At 41.6% G+C, this 21,020-nt stretch overlaps 1 protein-coding gene, 1 long non-coding RNA gene and 1 other non-coding gene across 4 annotated transcripts in view; 2 read left to right on the forward strand and 1 right to left on the reverse strand.

Annotated features, from left to right (window-relative positions):
* Positions 1-2,879: 2,879 nt before the first annotated feature.
* Positions 2,880-5,921, reverse strand: LOC128778172 (uncharacterized). Its single transcript, XR_008423541.1, has 3 exons — positions 5,779-5,921; positions 5,001-5,373; positions 2,880-4,947 (listed from the first exon to the last, which is right to left on the reverse strand). It is a non-coding gene; the product is annotated as an uncharacterized LOC128778172 (long non-coding RNA).
* Positions 4,962-5,159, forward strand: LOC128778230 (U2 spliceosomal RNA). Its single transcript, XR_008423644.1, has one exon. It is a non-coding gene; the product is annotated as a U2 spliceosomal RNA (small nuclear RNA).
* Positions 5,603-21,020, forward strand: part of SNTB2 (syntrophin beta 2) — a 107,026-nt gene continuing 91,608 nt past the window's right edge. Inside the window, exon 1 of one of the 2 annotated variants that reach the window (XM_053906600.1) lies at positions 5,603-6,206. In XM_053906600.1, the coding sequence (XP_053762575.1) occupies positions 5,627-6,206 (580 nt within the window). In that variant the 5' untranslated portion in view covers positions 5,603-5,626. The remainder of the gene's footprint in view (positions 6,207-21,020) is intronic. The other variant, XM_053906599.1, reaches the window with a different exon arrangement.

A 21,020-nucleotide genomic window follows, 5' to 3' on the forward strand; every position in this document is an offset into this window, starting at 1 on the left:
AAAAAGAATTTTCATTCAGTAGAAAACACAGTTGTGAACTACTCAAATTCAAAGGAATGACACAGTAAACATGCCCATTTGTGTAAGTAAGGGCCAGAAGAGACTGGCAGTTAGGGAGGCAAAAAACCAGGCTGTTGTGTAGGTTCTTAATGTGGGTTCTGTATGTGTCCACTGAAGTTGCCATAAAAGTAATACAGGCTGGGGGGCCTAAACAACAGAGATTTATTTTCTCACAGTTCTGGAGGCTAGAAGTCTGAGATCAAGGTATTATTAGCAGCATTGTTTCCTTCTAAGGCCTTTTCTTGGCTTGTGGATGGCCATCTTTTTGACTTCCCTATGTATGTATATGTGTCCTGTCCTCCTCTTATAAGGACAACAGTCATGTTGGATTAGGGTCCACCCTAATGACCTCATTTCAACTTAATTACCTCTTTAAAACTCTATCTCCAAATACACTGACAGTCTGAGGTACTGTGGGTTCACCTCAACCTACAAACCTTGAGGGGACACAATTCAGCCCATGAAAGAGTCCATGGAAGGCCTTTAGAGGCTTCCTGATCCCCTGAGCTTGAATGCTGTATTTTGCATAAGTGAATACTTGTCTGAGGTGTGTCCACAGCATACAGCTGATTTTCAAAGGGGTCTAGGATCCTCTAATGGGCCATTGTGTTAACTGACTGAAGAAGGAGTTGAAGCTGTGAGATGAAGGCCTAAATACACCGTGTGCCTCAGTAAACATGATATGGAGCTCAGTGACCTAGGAAAGAAGAGGTGAAGCTGACTGCAAGACTTATGGTGAGGCACTGGAAATTCTGTTGGAACTGGTATTGAGGGAATGGGGATTTTTATTTGAGGAACTTATTTAAATTTCATGGCAAATTGTGCAATTTCTATGACTGTGACTTAAAAACACTGGTGATTTTCCAGGGCGCTTGGGTGGCTCAGTCGACTGGTCAAGTGCCTGACTCTTGATATCAGCTCAGGTCATGATCTCATGGTTCATGAAATGGAGCCCTGTGTTGGGCTCTGCGTGGACAGCATGGAGCCTGCTTGGGATTCTTTCTCCCCCTCTCTCTCCCCCTTCCCTGCTTGCGCTCTCTCTCTCTCAAAATAAACTCTTCCCCCTTCCTGCTTGCTCTCTCTCTCTCAAAATAAATAAACATTAAACAACAACAACAACAACAAAAAACTACTGATGGTTTTCCAGAAGTAAGTGGATTCAATGAAACTAACCTTCTGCTTAGTATGTCCTTATGAATATTTTCCTAAAAAGAAAGTCACAGAGCTACAAAACTGTCACCAGCTGCTGCTCATTAAGAATGTGGTTAGCAGATGTGGGTTTTCATAGTCATAACGCATGAGATAGTTAATACATTTTTGTGGGTTTCAGATAAATAGTGGTTTATCTTGGTGGGATGAATTTTAAAATGTGCTTGCATCAGCTAAACGATATATGCACCTTTCCCTCTTTTCACATCATGTTTGTGCTGGAAAGAAAAACACATTTTAGGATATTTCTCCTGGAAGGCAAAGGAGTACTGCCTATTGAAAGGGACAATTGATCTCACTGTCTTATAACTGGGAAAGAGTTACGCATGGATAAATTTTCAAAGTTGCATGTTGGATTGGTTTTCTTACAAGCTTCATTCTTCCTTTGGTCTCTTCTTTAGTAGTAATTGAGCAGCTCTTGTTTTTGCTCCTCTGGCATCTGGCCGCCTTTGTGGTGGTGACCTTCAGGCTTGCTAAGGGCTGCAATTTTGCCTGGGGCCCTCCTTCCTTATGAAATTACACAACACTCAAACCTTGGAACGAACCCCAGATCCACTAATTCTTTCCTTTGACGGACTCTTGGCAATATGTACTCCCTTTCAACCAAACTGTAGCTTTATACAAGATCTGTTTGTCACCAAAATTAATTTGGCCATTTGTTTTTTAATCCTGGAATCAAATGGTATTATGGCAGACACATTCCTAGATAAAGTATAGACTCTTAATTTGAGACTTCTTACCAAAGGCTGTATTTTTGCTGCTGCTTAAGATCAACAGGTAACAATATCAGGAGCAGGTACTTTTTATGGAATTCTTAAAGGGTGGAAGGTACAGTATTGTAAAACAGCATACGACATCCCAGTTAACCCTTACAACCCCCATTAGAGGCAGAAGGTATCTGAATTTTTCTGAATAAGAAACAGGTTCATGGGGCGCCTGGGTGCTCAGTCGGTTAAGTGTCCAACTTCGACTCAGGTCACGATCTCGCGGTCAACTGGCTCAACTGAGCCACCCAGGCGCCCCTTAACCCCCTCATTTTAAAGGAGTAATCAAAAATAGGGGTGCCTGGATGGCTCAGTCGGTTAAGTGTCCGACTTCAGCTCAGGTCACGACCACTCTGTGAGTTCCAGCCCCACGTCAGGCTTTGCACTGATAGTGCAGAGCCTACTTAGGATTCTCTGTCTCCCTCTCTTTCTGTTCCACCTATGCCTCTCTCTCTCTCTCTAAGATAAACAGAAAAATATACAAAGGAGTAATAAAAAATAAATTAGCAATGATCCATCCCTTGTTCTGAGAAACAGAATAGTAATAACAGCCTGTTATTACATATTGATAGGTGACAGGAATGAAAGCTTATTAGGAATTATCTCAGCCATTTCCTTTTTTAGAGGTAGATAAAATAACATGTTCAAAGAATTATCTAATCTTGTCTCACTGTCCCTAAGAAACCGTGGAAACAGATGTGTACTCTTTTTGTTTCAGATTTCATTATCCACAGTAAGTAGATTCCCACTACTTGAGATTTCCTAGATGGTAATTTTCACTCTGCAAGGAACCAGTAAACCTTCAGAGGGATTATTTGAAATGACTACAGCAAAGGAGGCACTGAATTTCAATCAATCACATGTTTAATGAGTTTCTTCTCAGCAAGGCAATATTTTTGGAATAGCAGGAAATGAAGTCAGTGGGTGGTCCCTGCCCTTCTGTATTTTATAACCTACTTGGGCAAAACAGGCAGGTATACAATAAAATTGTTTAGAGGAAAAATCCCCCCAAAATTGGGTAGACAGTGAAAACTACGATGAGATCTTGCTAGGTGGGAAAGTAGTTGAGAGAGGCAAGGAGGTGTTTGGAAGGATGCCTCAGTGGGGAACATGCAGGACATCATTGGGAGACACTGACTGGATGAGTTTGGCTAATCTGAAAGTAGTGATGAGAGAGAACACTGAAATTTAGATTCTGATGGAGGACCTTGTGAAAGCAGTTCAATAAATTTGGAATTTTAAATGGATATATTTACAAATAATTTTTTAAATGTTTGAGAGAGCACCAGCAGGGGAGGGGCAGAGAAAGAGGGACATAGAGAATCCCAAGCGGGTTCCATGCTGTTTTTGCAAAACCCTACTCTGGGCTAGATCTCAGATCATGACCTGAGGCAAAATCAAGAGTCAGAGGCTTAACCCACTGAGCCACCCAGGTGTCCCTAAAAATAGCTTAAAAACTCCCAAATAATCCAAATAGCAATCTTCATTACCTTCTCTGTTCCTAGAGCTAAATATTTTGTTACATAACTTACTATCTTATGTAAGTGCCTTTACTATTTGGAAGATCTATGACTTCCTCCAGCTCTATTGATCAAAAGGTATTGATACTTTTAGAAATAATTTATAGCACTTCTCTTTTGCTAATAAAGGTGTCTTCAAGTGCCCAACCTCTGGATAATTATGCATGTAAAAGTGTTCAAAATAATGCTTATACTCCAAGGAATCAGCTGTCAAGTGCTCTCTCAAAAGCAGAAATTTCATGTAACTCAGGCCTCTGGGGGCTCACACCTACCTCAGCTGGAGCAAAGCCAGAAACGTCTGTGACTGCAGATGCACTTAGGCACATTGGGACCTGCTGGAACGGGGAACTGGCCTCACTACAATTGATTTAGGAGAGGATTGGAGGTTTGAGCTTCTGCTGACATTTGCAGCTTGGAAAATCCTGCTCCACTAATTGCAAAGAGGATTCTGCTGTAACGATTTTTTTTAGTAAGATACGTTTATCATTTTGAATTCTTTCTTCATTTGGGCTCTGGGTACTTTCCAGTCTCCATTTTTATCGTTTTAACTCCTAGTATAGGAGGCTCTTTGAAAGTTCCTGCCCACACATGAATGTGCATTCATAGAGAGGTGCAAGAACATGGCTCACGAGCTTCAACATGTACTTCATGAGCAAGCAGGTATACAGACCCTTTTACAGGAATCGGTGTACATTCCCTCTGCTTGTAGCCCTACTCCCAACAAGTGAAAACATGGGGACTGTGCTTTTAGGGCTGAAGGGAAGTTAGAGGGCACCTTGACCTCATGTTTTTGCTGAGATCTGTCTCAGCAGTGTGATTTCTGGATCCTCATTTTCGAGGCTTGAGGTATGTAGTCATGCCCAGGAATCTGGGAGATCTGAGTTTTTTCTCCTTCCTCACTGTGGACTTCGGACCAGAGTCTTTGGCTCTCTGGGCCTCAGTTTCCTCAGCTCTCCCAGCCCATGAAGCTGCAAGGGGGTGGAATACACCACCTTTATCTTTGGATAAAAGCCACTGCAGGCTCTGCAGTGTGCATACAGTTTCTGGGGACACCCACCAACATTTGCCACAGCAAAAGGCCATGACCTCCAGGGCAAGAAGGTTAGATCTATAAGCCAAGTCCAAACTCTTCCATGTTTAATTATATGAAACTTTTCACAGTCCTATCCTTTTACCTCCACTGACCCTATGCTCTGTTCACAGTGGATTTCTGACATCTTCCTAAGTAATCATCATCCTGTAAATATCTTTGAGGCCTACCTATAGTGGCTGCAGGGCTGAAAAAGAAACCCCTCTGTCACTCTAGGCAAGCAAATGGGTGATTACAAAGCAGAGTAACAAATGCCTGTATTCTTGTCTCCAGACCTTTCCTTATGCAATTCCCTCTGCTACACCTACTCACCTTCTAATCGCTTCTCGGCCTTTTGGCTAAGATCAAGTGTAGTACCTACTCACCTTCTATACCTCTGTGAAGCTGACCCCAAGCCCAAACGAATGTTTCTTTTACTCTGCTTTCAGGGCGTTTTCTACATGTTACTTAACAACACAGTATCACACCAGGATGGTTGGTTCTCCACTCTCCTCCCCCACTAGACCGCCAGCTCTCAACTGTGGTACATTTTATTCAGCTCATCTCCAAGCATCAAAAGGAGCACAGGGCTGAGCACTCAGTAAATACATAATGAACCAATCAATGCAAGAGTGAACGTGCAACCCAGTCTTGCAGACTTGCAAAGTGCTTCTTGAAGCTGATTTTGCTCTCAATGCCGGGGCTGCTCCCTTGAGCTACGCGGTGGAGGTCAGGAGCTTCGGGGGTGGCCCTTGGAGACGAAACGAAGGAGGAGAACCTGAGATGGAGCCCCAAAGCGCTCAGGCTGTCCATATCCAGCGAGCAGCAAAGAACCAGCCTAAGCGCTGCAACTTAACCTTCCGGAAGCAGCTCCGCCCGCCTCTCCCCGCCCCTCCGGACGATGGGCGTGGCCCCTCATGAATAATAAACGACCGCGGTGGGGGGGGGGGCCGGGCCCGCCCCCTCGGGCGGGAAGGGGGAAGCGCCGAGGCTGCCTGACTGGAATGAGGGTAGCTGCGGCGACTGCGGCGGCGGGAGCGGGGCAGGCCATGGCGGTGTGGACGCGGGCCACCAAAGCGGGGCTTGTGGAGCTGCTCCTAAGGGAGCGCTGGGTTCGGGTGGTGGCCGAGCTCAGCGGAGAGAGCCTAAGCCTCACCGGCGACGCTGCAGCGGCTGAGTCCGAGCCCTCTCTAGGGCCGGCGGCGGCCGCCTTCAACGGCCTCCCGAACGGCGGTGGCGCCGGCGACTCGCTGCCCGGGAGTCCCAGCCGCGGCCTGGGTCCCCCGAGCCCGCCCGCGCCGCCGCGGGGCCCGGCGGGCGAGGCGGGCGCGTCGCCGCCCGTGCGCCGGGTGCGGGTAGTGAAGCAGGAGGCGGGCGGCCTGGGCATCAGCATCAAGGGCGGCCGCGAGAACCGGATGCCCATCCTCATCTCCAAGATCTTCCCGGGGCTGGCGGCCGACCAGAGCCGAGCGTTGCGGCTGGGCGACGCCATCCTGTCGGTGAACGGCACCGACCTGCGCCAGGCCACCCACGACCAGGCCGTGCAGGCGCTGAAGCGCGCGGGCAAGGAGGTGCTGCTGGAGGGTGAGCGGGGCCGACGGGCGGCGGGCGGGCGGGCGGGCGGGCGGCGCTGGGCCGGCCGGCGCTCACTTTGTTTCTTCTATCCTGCCCTTTACGGAGCGGGTCCGGTCCCTCCCCCTCCGCGTCCTCGGCTTCCTTGCGCTAGTGGCCCGGCTCCCCCTTGACTCTGCTTGCTAGGGCTTGGAGTATGGAAAAACTGATGGTCCTTGCAGGAGAAGTTGGCTTTCAGTCCCTAAGGAAGAGTCGGTTGAGATTTAGTAAAAAGCAGCCGCGCTTGAAGCCCCGCCTCTGCACGATAAGCTGACACTAAGAACTAGGGGGAAACTGAAGGGCTCGAGTCCTGGAGGTCTCGGTTTGCCTCCCGAGAAGTGCCCGGTTGGCGCTTTCTTCATTCACATCTGGCTTCCTGGGGCGAGAGGGTCTGTTAAAATAAATAAATAAAAAATCACCCACACCCATGCCAGTGGTATGCTTGGGCAAACCACCAAAACTACTGGTTAATTTATGGGAATTTAACCCATCATTGGCTCTCAACAATAACCAAAAGAGATCATAGCACTTCATTGAAGACGGAAAGCTGAAACAGCAAGTTCGTGTGGCTAATGAGCCTTGTTTAACAGTGGAGGCTCACGTGTTTGAACATTTACTGCCAACTAGAGTTTTGCCCCTTTTGCACGAGACTGGTGCCAGCTTCCTACCATTCACAGGCATGCTGCTTCAAGGCTTTAAATGAAGCCTGAAATGTTAAATCTCAAGATAGGTTTGAATAGCCACTACTTTTACTTTAAGTGTATAGTGACCTGTAACCTGGATCCTTCGTGATGAATTTATGGCAGGCCCAATTAAATCTCATTTCTTTGAAGGACCCATCCATATTGGACGTGGTAGAGTATTGTAAATGTGATCTGAAAAGCCAGTTGGCTTACTTCAGAAATTTGTGAGCAATTGGCTTTCTTTCACTGGTGATTCAGTCATTCAAGAAGCATTTATTACTGGCTATATAGACGAGGATATAACAGATAATGTTTCTGTATTTGGTCTCTAGTTGGGGACATGATGGAAAAATGTAAAACAACTTACAAGTTACTGATTATGTAATGCAAACTATATATAAATGCCAAGGAAATGCAAAGTTAGGAAGTAGTGGAAATCAGGATTCGTCAGGGAGGCCTTTTTCAAGGAGCTGCATCTTGAGCCAGGTCTCCAAGGAAGTAATGGACATAGGCAGAGATGAGTCAGGAGGGTATTCCTGGCAGAGGAAGAACAGAAGGGATTGGGGAATGGGAGGCCAGTCACAAACTGAGAGGTCAGAAGTCCAGCTTGGCAAAGTGATTTTCACTTTTTTTTTTTTTTTTTTTCCAAATCTGCTTGTAAATATTTGGGAAAATGTTAGTTTGTATGTGCTCCAAGTGTGAAATTTCCGTGTCCCATCTTTATAATATTCTATTTACAAGTATTATTTATATCTCACTATAGGTGGGACCAGACACTTCTCAGAAATTAGTGTTAATAAATGGAGTAAAATTGTAGACTGTGGCTTGGGTAGTGGGTATGTAAAAAAAAAATGTAACCGGGATGCCTGGGTGGCTCAGTTGGTTAAGCGGTCAAGTCTTGATTTCAGCTCGGGTCATGCATGATCTCATGGTTGGTGAGTTTGAGCCCCATATTGGGCTCCATGCTGACAATGTGGAGCCTGCTTTGGATTCTGTCTCTGCCCCTCCTGTGCTCTCTCTGTTTCTCAAAATGAGTAAAAGGAACTTAAAAAAATTATTTTAAAAATTGTAACCTTAAATATGTACCTTGAAATTGGTCTCGATGTGCATTTGGTTATAAATTCTTAGAGCCAGAATTTTTTTTAATGTTTATTTTAGTTTTGAGGTGGGGAGGGGCAGAAAGAGAGGAAGACACAGAATACAAACCAGGCTCCAGGGTCTGAGCTGTCAGCAGAGAGCCGGACTCGGGGCTGGAACCCACAAACCATGAGATCGTGACCTGAGCCAAAGTCAGCACTCGGTGAGTCAGCCAGGAGCCCCAGAGCCAGAATATTGAAGTAGTACTGTTTATGTAGTACTCGGTGGTAACGGACAGATATTTCATCTCTTTACACCACAAATTTTTATTTTTTATTTTGTAGACAGAGAGAAAGCACGAGCTGGGGAGGGTCAGAGAGAGAGGGAGACAGGAAGCAAAAGTGGACCTCGCACTGACAGCAGAAGGCCGGCCGATGTAGGGCTCAAACTCAGGAGCAGTGAGGTCGTGACCTGAGCTGAAGTCAGAGGCTTAGCCGACTGAGCCACCCAGGTGCCCCTACACCATATATTTTTTTAAAAACACAGCTTTTGTTTAGGTATATTTTGAACCTGGTATTCATATCAGTTAAATGAAAATCATCTAGTAAATGTTTCCCAGTATTCATTAGTCTAAAATAGGCCACATGTGTTTTTAGGAGGAGGATTTACAAACAGCAGCATAATAACATATTTATTGAGTGCCTTTTTACCTAACACACAGGTTCTACTTTATTTTCCTAATTTGTAAAAGACAAGTAGTTTTTGAAAAAAAAAAAAAAAAAAAAAAGGGCAAGTAGTTTTTGTCCTTATATGTGTGTGGAAGTATGCAATTGCACTTTCAAGACAAAGAGATATAAAAATAAAATTACTTAGAATATGCAAAATCACTGAAAACAGTCATTTAATTGAAGCAAACATTATTTAAAATCGAGAGCTAAAAGATAGATTTTATGCTTAGCCCTTCAAGTTTTGGAACCGTAGTGTTCCTCCATTAGATGTCTCAAAACTTGAAAAGCTGTCTTAAGCAGCACAGTGATACTCTTTTGTGGTGTGGGCAGGGAATCTTAGGCATGCCCTTGCCACCCCCTGGTAAAGGAAAGCAGTAGTCTCTGGTTGCCTGTGGTTAGGGAACTGAGCTAAAGGGCTCCTTATTATCCCATGGATTTGTCAGGATTATTCATTCATACATCAAACATTACTCAACTCTGCCATGTGTCAGAGGCGCTTGAAGTTCCCTGATTCCTGCCCTCAGGAAGTTTGGAGTTGACATAAGAGAGAGAGGGGAGAAATAACCGCAGCAAAGGGCTAAAGTGATGTTATAATAGAACTCTGGAGAGGACACAAAGGAAGGAGAGATGTATAGAAGACCTTAATGGGGATCAGAGGTTGAGGATGCCTGGGAAAAGGTTGATGGTGAAGCTAAAGTTTCCCCTAAGAGAAAGCTGCCACCAGAAAATACACACAAATGAGAAACATTACGAAGTTATTCTGCCTGGTGAGGGTAAGTACAAGTGAGGACTTTGTGGTCAGACAGACGTGGGTCTGTTTCTGAGTAGTGGTTTGTAACCCCTAGGCAAGTTACTCAACCTTGCTAAGCCTTGGTTTCCTCATCTGAAAAACCAGGATGATGATAATACCACCTTCAAAGGGTTGTTATTCATTTGATACTTTTTGATATCTGGGAATATGGCAGTAATCTACAATAACAAAAACAAAACTCTGAATGAGGAAGGTAGGACTGGGTCATGAAGGTATGCTCTGAATTAACACGAGCACTCTCAGAATAGCCAGGATAACAAGTTAAAATCCAAGGTTCCATTTTACTTGAAAAGAAAAACATGGTAAGAAAAAGAATTACTTTAGGCGAACAGGTTAAGAAATGAGTTTGCGGGGCACCTGTGTGGCTCGGTTGGTTAAGCGTCCGGCTTTGGCTCAGGCCATGATCTCATGGTTCATGGCTTTGAGCCCCATGTCAGGCTCTGTGCTGGCAGCTCAGAGCCTGGAGCCTGCTTCGGATTCTGTGTCTCCCTCTCCCTCTCTGTCCTTCCCCTGCTTGCTTTCTGTCTCTCTCTCAAAAATAAATAGACATTAAAAAAAAAAAAGAAAGAAAGAAATGAGTTTGCATTTCTTAGAAGCAAAGATTCTTGTTTTCCTATTTTCCTAACATCTCTTGTATAGGCCAACATTTTTATTTTTAATTTGCATTTAGGGGCACCTAGGTGGCTCAGTCGGTTAAGTGTCCAGCTCTTGATTTCAGCTCAGGTCATGATATCATGGCTCTTGAATTTGTGCCCCGCACTGAGCTCCGCCCTGGGCTCTGCGCTGGCAGCGTGGAGACTGATTGAGATTCTTTATCTTTTCTGCCTCTCTCTCCGTCCCTCCTCTGCTCATCTTTTCTCCCTCTCTCTCTATCCCTCCTCTGCTCATGTGTTCTCTCTCTTAAAGTAAATAAATAAACTTAAAAAATTTTGCATTTAGTTTCCTATTCCTCTGATTTTTTCTTCTTCACATTTACCATTCAGAACATTACCCTTGATTTTTTTCTAATTTTTTTGTTCTTCTTTTTTATTTTATTTATTGTTATTGTATGTATTTATTTATTTATTGTAGAATCTTACCCTTGATTTTAAATTTTTTTATTGTTTTATTTTTGAGACAGAGAGCATGAGTGGGGAAGGGGCAGGGAGAGGGGAGACATAGAATCCTTAGAAGGCTCCAAGCCCTGAGCTGTCAGCGCAGAGTTCGACGCGGGGCTCAAACCGACAAACTATGAGATCATGACCTGAGCTGAAGTTGGACACTTAACCAACAGAACCACCCAGGCACCCCCATACCTTACCCTTGATTTTAGCCAAAAGGTCAAGAAGTGATTTTATCACTCAGAACCTTAAAATTTGCTACTCACTGTGTACTTGCAGTTTTAGCTAGTGACTATTAGCATTGATACTAAGATATGCCATGCAGAGTTATTCAGATTTTAAGCATAAAGAGGTGACTACTCACCTGTCAGATATTAGATGTTGAATTTAGTGTATCCTGAGTGCTAAAAATAGGGTCTAAGTAGCTTCTAGCATTTATATTTTTTAGGGCTATGAAATAAACTAAGTGAACATAAATTAGACTATACATTGGAAAATGTTCCAGAAGAGGTTAGGGAAGACAGTTTTAAAGTGTTCAACTTAAGGTTTGATATTTTAAGGATGCCTAGATAGCTCACTTGGTTAGGAATGTGACTTTTGATTTCAGTTCAGGTCATGATCTCAGGATTCGTGAGTTTGAGCCCCACCTAAGTCTCTGTGCTGACAGCACAGAGCCTGCTTGGGATTCTCTCTCTCCCTCTCTCTGCCCCTTCCCTGCTGGCATACACACACTCTCCTGCACTCAAAATAAATAAACATTAAAAAAAACGTTTGATAATTTGAGAAATGATCAGTACTTTTGAAGCAATTCTCGTTGGAATATTGTTGGAAAATCATTTATTGCCTAAATGTAATTCTAAGTTTTGTTATCAAATCTACTGAAAAGAAAATGGTTAAGTGTATAGAGGAAGTGGACTGGCATGAAACGTATCTTGAAAATTGAAAATAATTTTTGTATCCAGAATGGCTTGAGATTTTCACTGTTCTATATAATATGGTTCGTTGTGTGTGTTAGGGGACATGTAACATATTGCTGACATTACTAGGCTGCTAAGTTAAAGAAGCTAGTTTGGATTCCTATACTGCCAGTTTCTTCAGTGTATGTTGGACGAGTTGGGAGTCTTCTAAGGAAAACATTTTACATTTTCTTTGAGATTTTGTGTGTGTAGTCATTCATTTATCTCTACAAGAACATCTAAATTGTCAGGAAGTTTGTGTTTCTGTGTTCCTTTCTTTTTGTTTAACTAGCCTCATCATGTTTCACTTGAATGATTAGACATGTTTATATGAGAAACTATGTTTTTGTAACCAGTTTACTTCTCATAGAGTCTCGTGCTAAAATATGTCCCCCAAATTATTATCAAAATATGAGAAGTTTATTGATTCTAATATGGAGTGGTTATGAAAATTCTAAGAACATTTTTAGAAACCAAAACCAGGCTTTAATTTAGATCTTAACTGATAACTCAGTAACTTTAATATATTACCTGCTGTGTAATTCTTCCGGGATAAAGGTTGCTTTACTTTGTGATCAAATGTGTGTCTTTGTACATAAGGAATGAGGTACAGCCTGTGGCTGTGGAAGTGTCCAGCTATTCTGAGCTGACTGACTATTCAAGGATCCAATCACTGTTCCTGGTTAGGTTTACATCCTATCCTAATTGAACAACAAATAATGCCACTTGCTTGCATTTTCCCCTAAATAAGATAATAATGCCTTACATTTTTATTAACATTTTTAAATTATCCATGCACTTTTATCTGTATTTTCTCATTTGACCTTTACACAGTCCTTGGAAGTGATGGGCATTTTATCTTTGTTTTGCAAATGATTACGCTAAAGTTCATTAAAGTTAAGTGAGTTACTAAAGGTCTCAGAATTTCTCTTGATTTTTAGAGGAAAAATTTTAATGCTCTTTGGGCAAAAGGAAAACTCTTACCAGGATTTTTTAAAGTTGTAAAGTCTCATCTTCTGGATGAGGAATTAATGACCAGAGAGGTTAAACGACACGTTTGAGGTCAACTAGCTAATTAGTGGTGGAACTTGGACTAAAACCCAGGTCATTGCTTTCTGCCTTGTACTGTGCTACGTACAGCCAGTCACTCAGGTCTCTTAGGATCTCCTGAACATTATCATGTTGTAATGTGTTGTGAGAGGTCAGCGTGCAAAATAAGTTGAAGGTAGTCCCTGGTGTCTAAGAGCTGACACTGAAATTGGAAAGAGAAAACTGCCACACAGAAATTGATCAAATGGGTAGTACTCCCTCTTCAAGAGTTCCCTGAGGGGAATGATCAGTTATAGGGTGGAAGAGCAGAGTGTGCCATCATGGGGAAAGGATCGTTTGATCGGAGGCTTGAGGGACAGGTTGCTTCCCTGTAGGTGGAAGTCCTTCCAAATTGAGGGGATAACCTGAGCAAAAGCCAAAATGAACTTGACATATGATAGGAAGTGAGGAGAATAGGATTGAACTTGGAAGAAAATAAAGCTGGGAAGATAAATTGGAGCCAGATTATGCAAGGCCTTGAAAGCCAGCCAGAGGAATTTGGACCTTTTTCATTCTGTCAGTCAACACTTATTAAGTAGCTACTGCAAACAAGGTGTTGTGGTAGATGCCGGGAATTAAAAATTGGGAGTAATCCCCACCCTTTAGGCTAGGAAGGAAATAGTTATAATAGGTTTGTGATAAGTGCTTTAAAAGAGGTGAGAATTTGGTGCCCTAGAGGAGAGAAAGAAGTGCAAAGGAGACAGCGTGTCAAAGGTTGGAAAGTGATAAGTAGCTGGTGTGTTGAGAGAAGTAAAGCGTGGTAAGTAAGGTACGGGAAGTGTGTACTTGGGAAGATGGGCGGAGGCCAGAGATCATCAAGTGCCTTGTGTGCAGTGCAAGCAATGGTCTCTCAGTAGGGCTTATATTTGCTTTTCAACCTGAAAAAAGAATTTGAGCTTTATTAATATTTAATGTATTGGTGACACTTGTTCTCTTAGTCTTACAAGACAGGGCCATTACACATTTGGTACACAAGGTGAAATCTCAAGGAAAGAGTGGAAGCTTCACAAAGCAAAGGGATTGCTAGTGGCGACCTTACTAATTTGTCTGCTCTTGTTTTATTTATTTGTTTGTTTGTTTGTTTAGTGTGCTATTTTCATACCGCAACTTACTGCAGTTTTCTTGAGCATGATTGAATGGATATATTGCATGTGCTTTTAACTAAATTAGTCTTCACAACATAAGTGAGTGCCTTAAAGATTTGCACAAAGAAACCGTGGATTGAAGGCAATTATAACACTATAAACAATAACAAAAAGGCAAAGCCAACATTTCTCCTAATAGGAGCTCTTTGTCACATCTCAAGGTAACCCTATCGTCAAGAAGTCAGCCTAAAAAATGAAATTGCCAAGAAGACTTATTTGAAATGTGGATTAATACATGGTCATTATTAATGAACTTGACCCTAAGAGTATATTCTAGTTTGAGTAATGTAGTAACAATGATAGTATGACATCATCAGAAATATGTTAGTGTTTTTATTTCATCTTCATCTCATTCTTTCTTGATTTCTATATTTTATGGATGTTTAATAATATACATATATTAGACAATATTCACAGATTGAGAGTGTAGGCTCACGCTTTTCCTAATGGTGTGTGCTGTCAGAAGTTTTAGGCCTAGGAGCCACCAGGTTAATTTAAAGGGCTTTAAATGAGGTAATGATGGGGTGCCTTGGTAGCCCAGTAATTTAAGTGTCCAACTCTTGATTTCAGCTCAGGCCATGATGTCACGTTCATGTGTTTGAGCCCCACATCAGGCTCTGTGTTGACAGTGTGGAGCCTGCTTGGAGTCTCTCTCTCTGCCCCTCCCCATTCATGTTTTTTTCCCTCTCTTTCTCTCAAAATAAATAAACATTAAATAGAAAATACTAAAAATAAGTGAGGGAGTGATGTCTTAGGAGGTTCAGAGTGGCAGATGGAGTGTAGGAGCTCAAGACATGAAGTAAGGGAAAGCAGTTAGGAAGCTGTTGTGACACCATGAGGATATTGAGACTGAAAAATATTGAGATAGAAACAGCAGGTCTAAATGATCGGTTTGGGGACTGAGGGAAAAAGGAAAGTGGAGGAAACTCCTAGATTTCTGGCTTAGGAAACCAGATAACAAAATTGACAGGGGAGGAACTCTGTTTTGGGTGAAGATAAGTTTGGTTTTGGACGTGTTGAATTTGAGTTACCTGTGTGACATTCTGGCACAAAAGTCCAATAGCGGGTCTGGAGTGTGGTCTATAGTGAAGAGAAATGTGAGAACTGAATGAAGACTTAGGAGATGTTAGGGTAAGGTGGTAATTGATGCCATGAGGATAGATATAATCATCAAGAGAGGATGCAAATAAAAAAGGGAGATAGAACCAGGATGGAACCCTGCAGAACCCCTACATTTGAAGCAAGGAGTGGGAGGAGAAGAATCTGGAAAGAAATGGTCCAGGAGGTAGGGAGAGAGCCGGGAGAAAATGGTCCTGTGGAAGTCAGTGAGGCAAGAATCTGAAAAGGAGGATGTGATCAGCATCAGAAGCCAAGAAAGTAAAGAACAAAAATGAAATCTGTTGGATTTGGTAATTAGAGAACCGGATCATTAAAGTTCTCATAAGAGCAATTTCAGCAGAATGACAGGAGCAGAAGGCAGTGAATAGACTATGCTTTTTAAAAGTTCTCAGAAAAATCAAAGAAGCAAAGATGGTAACTAGAGTTGAATGAAGTGTCCAAAGAACGTTTTAGTTTTGTAGTTGGTTGTTCTTTATTTTGTTTTACATGGGAAATAATTGGGACATATTTGTAGAGCAAGGAAACAAGGCCAACAGGCAAGGGAAGAGGCTGAAGAGATAGAAGGAGTGGGGAACTGATGCAATCCATTTTTGAGCCAGGAAGTGACATGATGGGAACAGAATTTTGGGTTGGCAGCAGTGGATGATCTGGATCCAATGCAAAGAGGAAAGACAAAAGGTAGGAAAAACTACAGCTGTTAGAGTAAAAAGCAACCCAAAGCAGAGATGATAATCATTGAATGGGGTAGTGGTGGTAGCAGGGAATAGATACGAAGATGCAATTCAGGAAACATATTAAAGCAGATGATTTTTGCCAGGGGTCAGCAGAATCCGCCGGGGACCTTTTTCCACCCAGAAAGCCTCCATCTGACTGCCTGTGCTCCCAAAGATTTGACACGTGTGGAGAATCTCTGGCAGTGCGCCTCTGTTGCTAGCCAGGCATTTGATCCATCAGAGACATTGGGTGGAAAATTGAGAGCCACTGTTTTCAAGGAAGAAATGATGGGCTTTGGGTACAGATTGGATATCATCAATTAGCCCTGAGATTTCTCTCCGGGGATAATAGGAGAATGGTTGTTGACAGTGGGAAAAAATGGAATACTTTGGGAGGGTGTTAAGCTTATACCATTTAGCTTTGTTATAAAGCACTTAGGTGATATGACTGCTGGCTCTGGGCACTGAGAAGAAAAATTTTAGTTTTATAAACAGTACTTTACATCTGGTCACACAGCATGAGAGCATATTCTTCCTTTAAAGGGTTTCCCCCCCTAGATTAGAGAAAGGAGCTGTTAGCTTCAGAGAAATGATTGTATGTTCTGGTACACTTAATGTTTTGTGTCTGGAGAAAGACAGTTGATTTACTCACTTGATGTGAGTGCCATTCTAAGGAAGCTACGCTGATTTCTTCATACAATTTGTGTTTGATTTCATTTTAAAAACAAATCTCATGAAATGATTTTGTATAGGAACAAAGTGCCAGTGATTATGGTGTCAGTAGATTGGCTTTTTGGAAAGAGTAAAAGTTACTAAACTCCAACTTGGTTTGTTTCTGTAATCTGGCTCGCTAGAAGTTGCTAGAATGCTTTGACATATAACTACAGTTAAGAATAATCTGTCATGTATATAAAATGTTATACTTCACAGTCAGAAAATGGGAAGCTTTGATTTGAAAGGGATTCAGAAAAGTCATAGACTGGGGCACCTGGGTGTCTCAGTTAAGTGTCCGAATCTTGATTTAGGCTCGGGTCACGATTTCATGGTTTGTGAGATCAAGCCCCACAGGGGCCATCAGTGCAGAGTGTGTTTGGGATTCTCTCTCTCCCTCTTTCTCTGCCCCTCCCCTGCTCATGCGTGCTCTCTTTCTTTCTCTCTCTCTCTCGTTTAAAATTTTTTAAATGTTTATTTTTGAGAGACAGAGCATGAGTGGGAGATGGGGAGAGAGAAGGAGACACAGAATCTGAAGCAGGTTCAGGCTCTAAGCTGTCAGCACAGAGCCCAACACGGGGCTCGAACTTTTGGAACACAAGATCACAACCTGAGCTGAAGTTGGACACTCAACCAACTGAGCCACCCAGGCGCCCTCTCTCTTATTTAAAAAAAAAAAAAAATCATAAACTTCTTTATTAGTAGTAAAAGAAGTTGATCAACAAAAAAATTTCTGAAAGAAAGTATATATGCCTTATTTAATGTGCTCTTGGTTTTAAAGCACAGAAGGCTATTTAAACTAGTTTAAGTAAAATAGTGGTGGTACTGTAAAGATACAGACAAGTCTCAGGACTCCAGAAAAAACTAAGCAGCCCTGCGTCAGTGATGTCAAGAACCAAGGCATTGCCATCACTCCCTCTCACATTTCCTCATCTCAGAGCTTATGCTTCTCTCAGAGAATATCTTTTGCAAAAGCTTTGTTCTAGTCTTTTTATGGTCTCATTTTTTTACATTTAACTCTTTAATCTACGTAGAATTTATTTTGGCATATGGTCTGCCATAGAGGTTTAACTTTATTTTTCCAAACAGTTAGCTGATTATCTTAGCATTATTTGCCAAATAATGCTCTTGCATGAGTTGTCTAATAGATTGATGGGGCTGCCTGGAGTGCCATGTAGGGAAAGATTCCAGAGCCATACCTGGGTCCAACAGGAAAGCATGCTCTGCTTAATTAGTGATGTCTGCAATGAGTGTGCCGCACGGGTGAGGTATAGTACACATGCTGTGTATCTGTCACCGTAGGCATGACCTGGCCTTTCCTCATTGATTTGAAATGGACCCTTTTATATAATTAATTTGTTGTATTCTGCAGTCTGATTCTGGATTTTGTATTATATTCTATTTGAGTGTTTTGTAACATACTAAACTATAACATACTAAACCTTTAACATTTAATATCTGATCATTCAAGTGAACTATACCAGTCAAGAAAAATTTGAAAAATAACAGTAAACAATTGCAGGGTGGTATGAGAGTATACTTAATTCTCTGGGTAAATTTTAGAATGATTTTATCATTAAAAAATCCTTTAGGATTTTGATTAAAATTGTATTAAATTCATAAATTCATTTGAAGAAAACTAATGTCTTTGTAACACCTATTTCCCAATCATTCTGCCAGAAGTTGGACCCCACTCATCCATGTTCCAATCATGTGGCAAGGAGTTCTGATTGGCCAGGCCCAGATCATGTACTCACCTTGGAGTCAGGGAATAGGGTAATTCCCCTGGTTCTATGTGGACTGCAAGTGGGGTGTCTCCAAGGATAGTCAACATGGTGTTACTAGAAGAAAGGAAAATGGATACCAGGCAGACATAAACAACAGTGATCTACTGTGATGTTCTAAAAACATCAGAAGATGGTCTTAATTACTCTATTAGTTGAGGGATTTAGAAACTTTATAGACAGATATAAAAGGAACACAAGAAGAATACACTTGGGTACAGATGAGCTAGTTGGAAATTTTCAAAAACTTTTGACACTCTGAAGTGACTAATAAATCATTCCCAGCATTTATTTGAGTTTTTGAACATTACTTTTGTATGAATTTCAAGCAACTTCACAAGTATGCATCATGACTGTATAGATACAACAAAATGTATAGATGTATACATCTATACAAACAAAAATGTATAGACAACAAAATGTATACAAACATGTATAGACAACAAAAATGTATAGATAGAGCTCAGGGGCAGGCCTTGAAGGTAGAGGTAGGTTGGGATAGAGAAAAATCTTTGTCTATTGAAATAGATGCATACAGTTTTTAGTAAGAAGTATTTTTGTTGCAGAAACCCATACCAAACCGAGCAGAAGTGGAACGTATTGCCTCACATAGTTCTTAAGACTGGGGGCGGATCTAGGTTTAGGTCCAGAGGGATCCAAAGGCTCAGATTATCTTGGCTGCAACATCTCCTGCTGTGGAGTCTAATTCTGCCTAGTCAGCTAAAATAGCATTGGCAGTCTAGGAATATATCACCCTAACTTAATAACCCCTGTTAAAAAAGAAACATTTTTCTTCTGGCACCTGCATTTCAGTCTCTGGCAAGGACTCTGATTAGCTCTGCTTTGTCCACCTCTTCAAACTAGCACTATTTCTAAGGTGATGGAGACTGTGATCTAGACCTGGGTCATGTGCCCAACGCTGTTATATCAAGATTGGCATCCTCGCCAAACTGAAATGTGGAATGGGGTGGTTTCTAGGCAAACTTGCTTCTGCTATTACAGTGCAAATGTTGAAGCTATAGAATTAAAAAACTTTTTTTTTTTTTAAGGTATCTGTATGCCCAGCGTAGGGCTCGAATTTATGACCCCTTAGATCAAGAGTCATATGCTGTACTGACTGAGCCAGCCAGGTGCCTCAAAATATTTTATAACTAAATTGTAAATTAAAAATTAAAACAATGGAAATAATAATGATGTTATTGAGAGCTCACTCTGCTAAGCTCTTTTAATTTTTTTTTAAGTTTATTTATTTATTTTTGAGAGAGATATGGGGCTCGAATTCACGAACCATGAGATCGTGACCTGAGCCAAAATCAGATGCTCAACCAACTGAGCCACCCAGGCACCCCGTAGCCAAACTTTTTTGGTGCTCTTCCATTTTTGGTATATTACTATGTTAGTTTACTATTGTTGTTGTTGTTTTAAGTGTTTATTTATTCTTGAGACAGAGACAGAGTGTGAACAGGGGAGGGGCAGAGAGAGAGAGGGAGACACAGAATCTGAAACAGGCTCCAGGCGCTGAGCTGTCAGCATGAGCCTGACGCGGGGCTCAAACCCACGAACTGTGAGATCATGACCTGAGCTGAAGTCGGACACTTAACCGACTGAGCCACCCAGGCGCCCCTGTGTTAGTTTACTTTTGAAAAACATCTCTAAACCATATTTACTTTTACAAATAAATGTTTGCCCAAATGAAATACAATCTGTTTCACTGAACACTAAGCGTCTTGGATTTACCTCCTTATTCTGCTGTAATTGGTGGCCAGTAGAAGTATTTAAATTGTTAGCTGTTTTCATTGCAATAAGGGCTATCTATATTTTTAAAAACCCTAGTAAACAGTACTACGTTTTAGGTGCTAAGGATAAATGTTTGGCATTAGTCTCTTCAAAGATTATTAATTACATTGTAGAATAAAACTGCATTTGTTTTTCAATGAACATAAAGTAAAAGTAATTGAAAAAAATTAAGCTGGCTCTGGGCAAATATAAATTCTGCCAAAAAATAAGACAAAGACTAAAGTGATATTTCTGCAAGTCACTGCTTACCACAGATGTTTTAATATTGATCTGCTTTGTCTACCTACAGTGTCATAGAGTTGATTTTTGTACTTGTTAATTTCGTTTCTGGATATGGAGTAATAATATTACAAGATTAGTCTATGGCATTGATATTGGTAAATAAAGAAATAAAATAATTTTAAATGCTTGCCAAGATGTTTTTTAGTAGCCAGGTCTGGCAGATTTATAAATATATTCATATATATTTGTATATATATTTTCATATGTATATTTTGACAAGAAAAATGTTTTCCCTCTGCTTCTCTCTAGGGAGATTGTGGTTGCGAGAACGATCTGGTCCACTCTTGTTATTCTTCAACCAACCAGTTTCCTCCCGCTCTTATCTTTTTGTTTTTGGGTTTTTTTCTTATATTTTCTTCTATTTCTTTTGTGCTTGGGTCTCAAAAGAAGTCTTTGGGATCTTTAAGATATCTCCAGTCCTTGGGACGTGATCGTTACAGAAACTACCTGAGTCTTCTGACACCAAAAATACTTCTAAACCCAAGCACAAGAGGACAAGATACTTGGGAGAAAAATAAAGCAAAGCATTTCTGACGGCCGTTAGCATTCTATGTAACCTTGGAAAAAATAATTTCAGCATTAAGGCATTGTATTTCTTATCTATTAAAAATAGGATGCCTTCTAGTTCTCATATTTTATCACTCTAAATATAAGATAGAGAATGAAGAGTTGTTGTTAAAATAAGCTGATTGTAGGGGCGCCTGGGTGGCTCAGTTGGTTGAGCGTCCGACTTTGGCTCAGGTCATGATCTCGCAGTTCGTGGGTTCGAGTCCCACAGCGGGCTCTGTGCTG

Source organism: Panthera pardus, unplaced genomic scaffold (genome assembly GCF_024362965.1).
Source record: "Panthera pardus isolate Hobbes unplaced genomic scaffold, ASM2436296v1 HiC_scaffold_19, whole genome shotgun sequence".
In the NCBI taxonomy this organism is placed as follows: domain Eukaryota; kingdom Metazoa; phylum Chordata; class Mammalia; order Carnivora; family Felidae; genus Panthera; species Panthera pardus.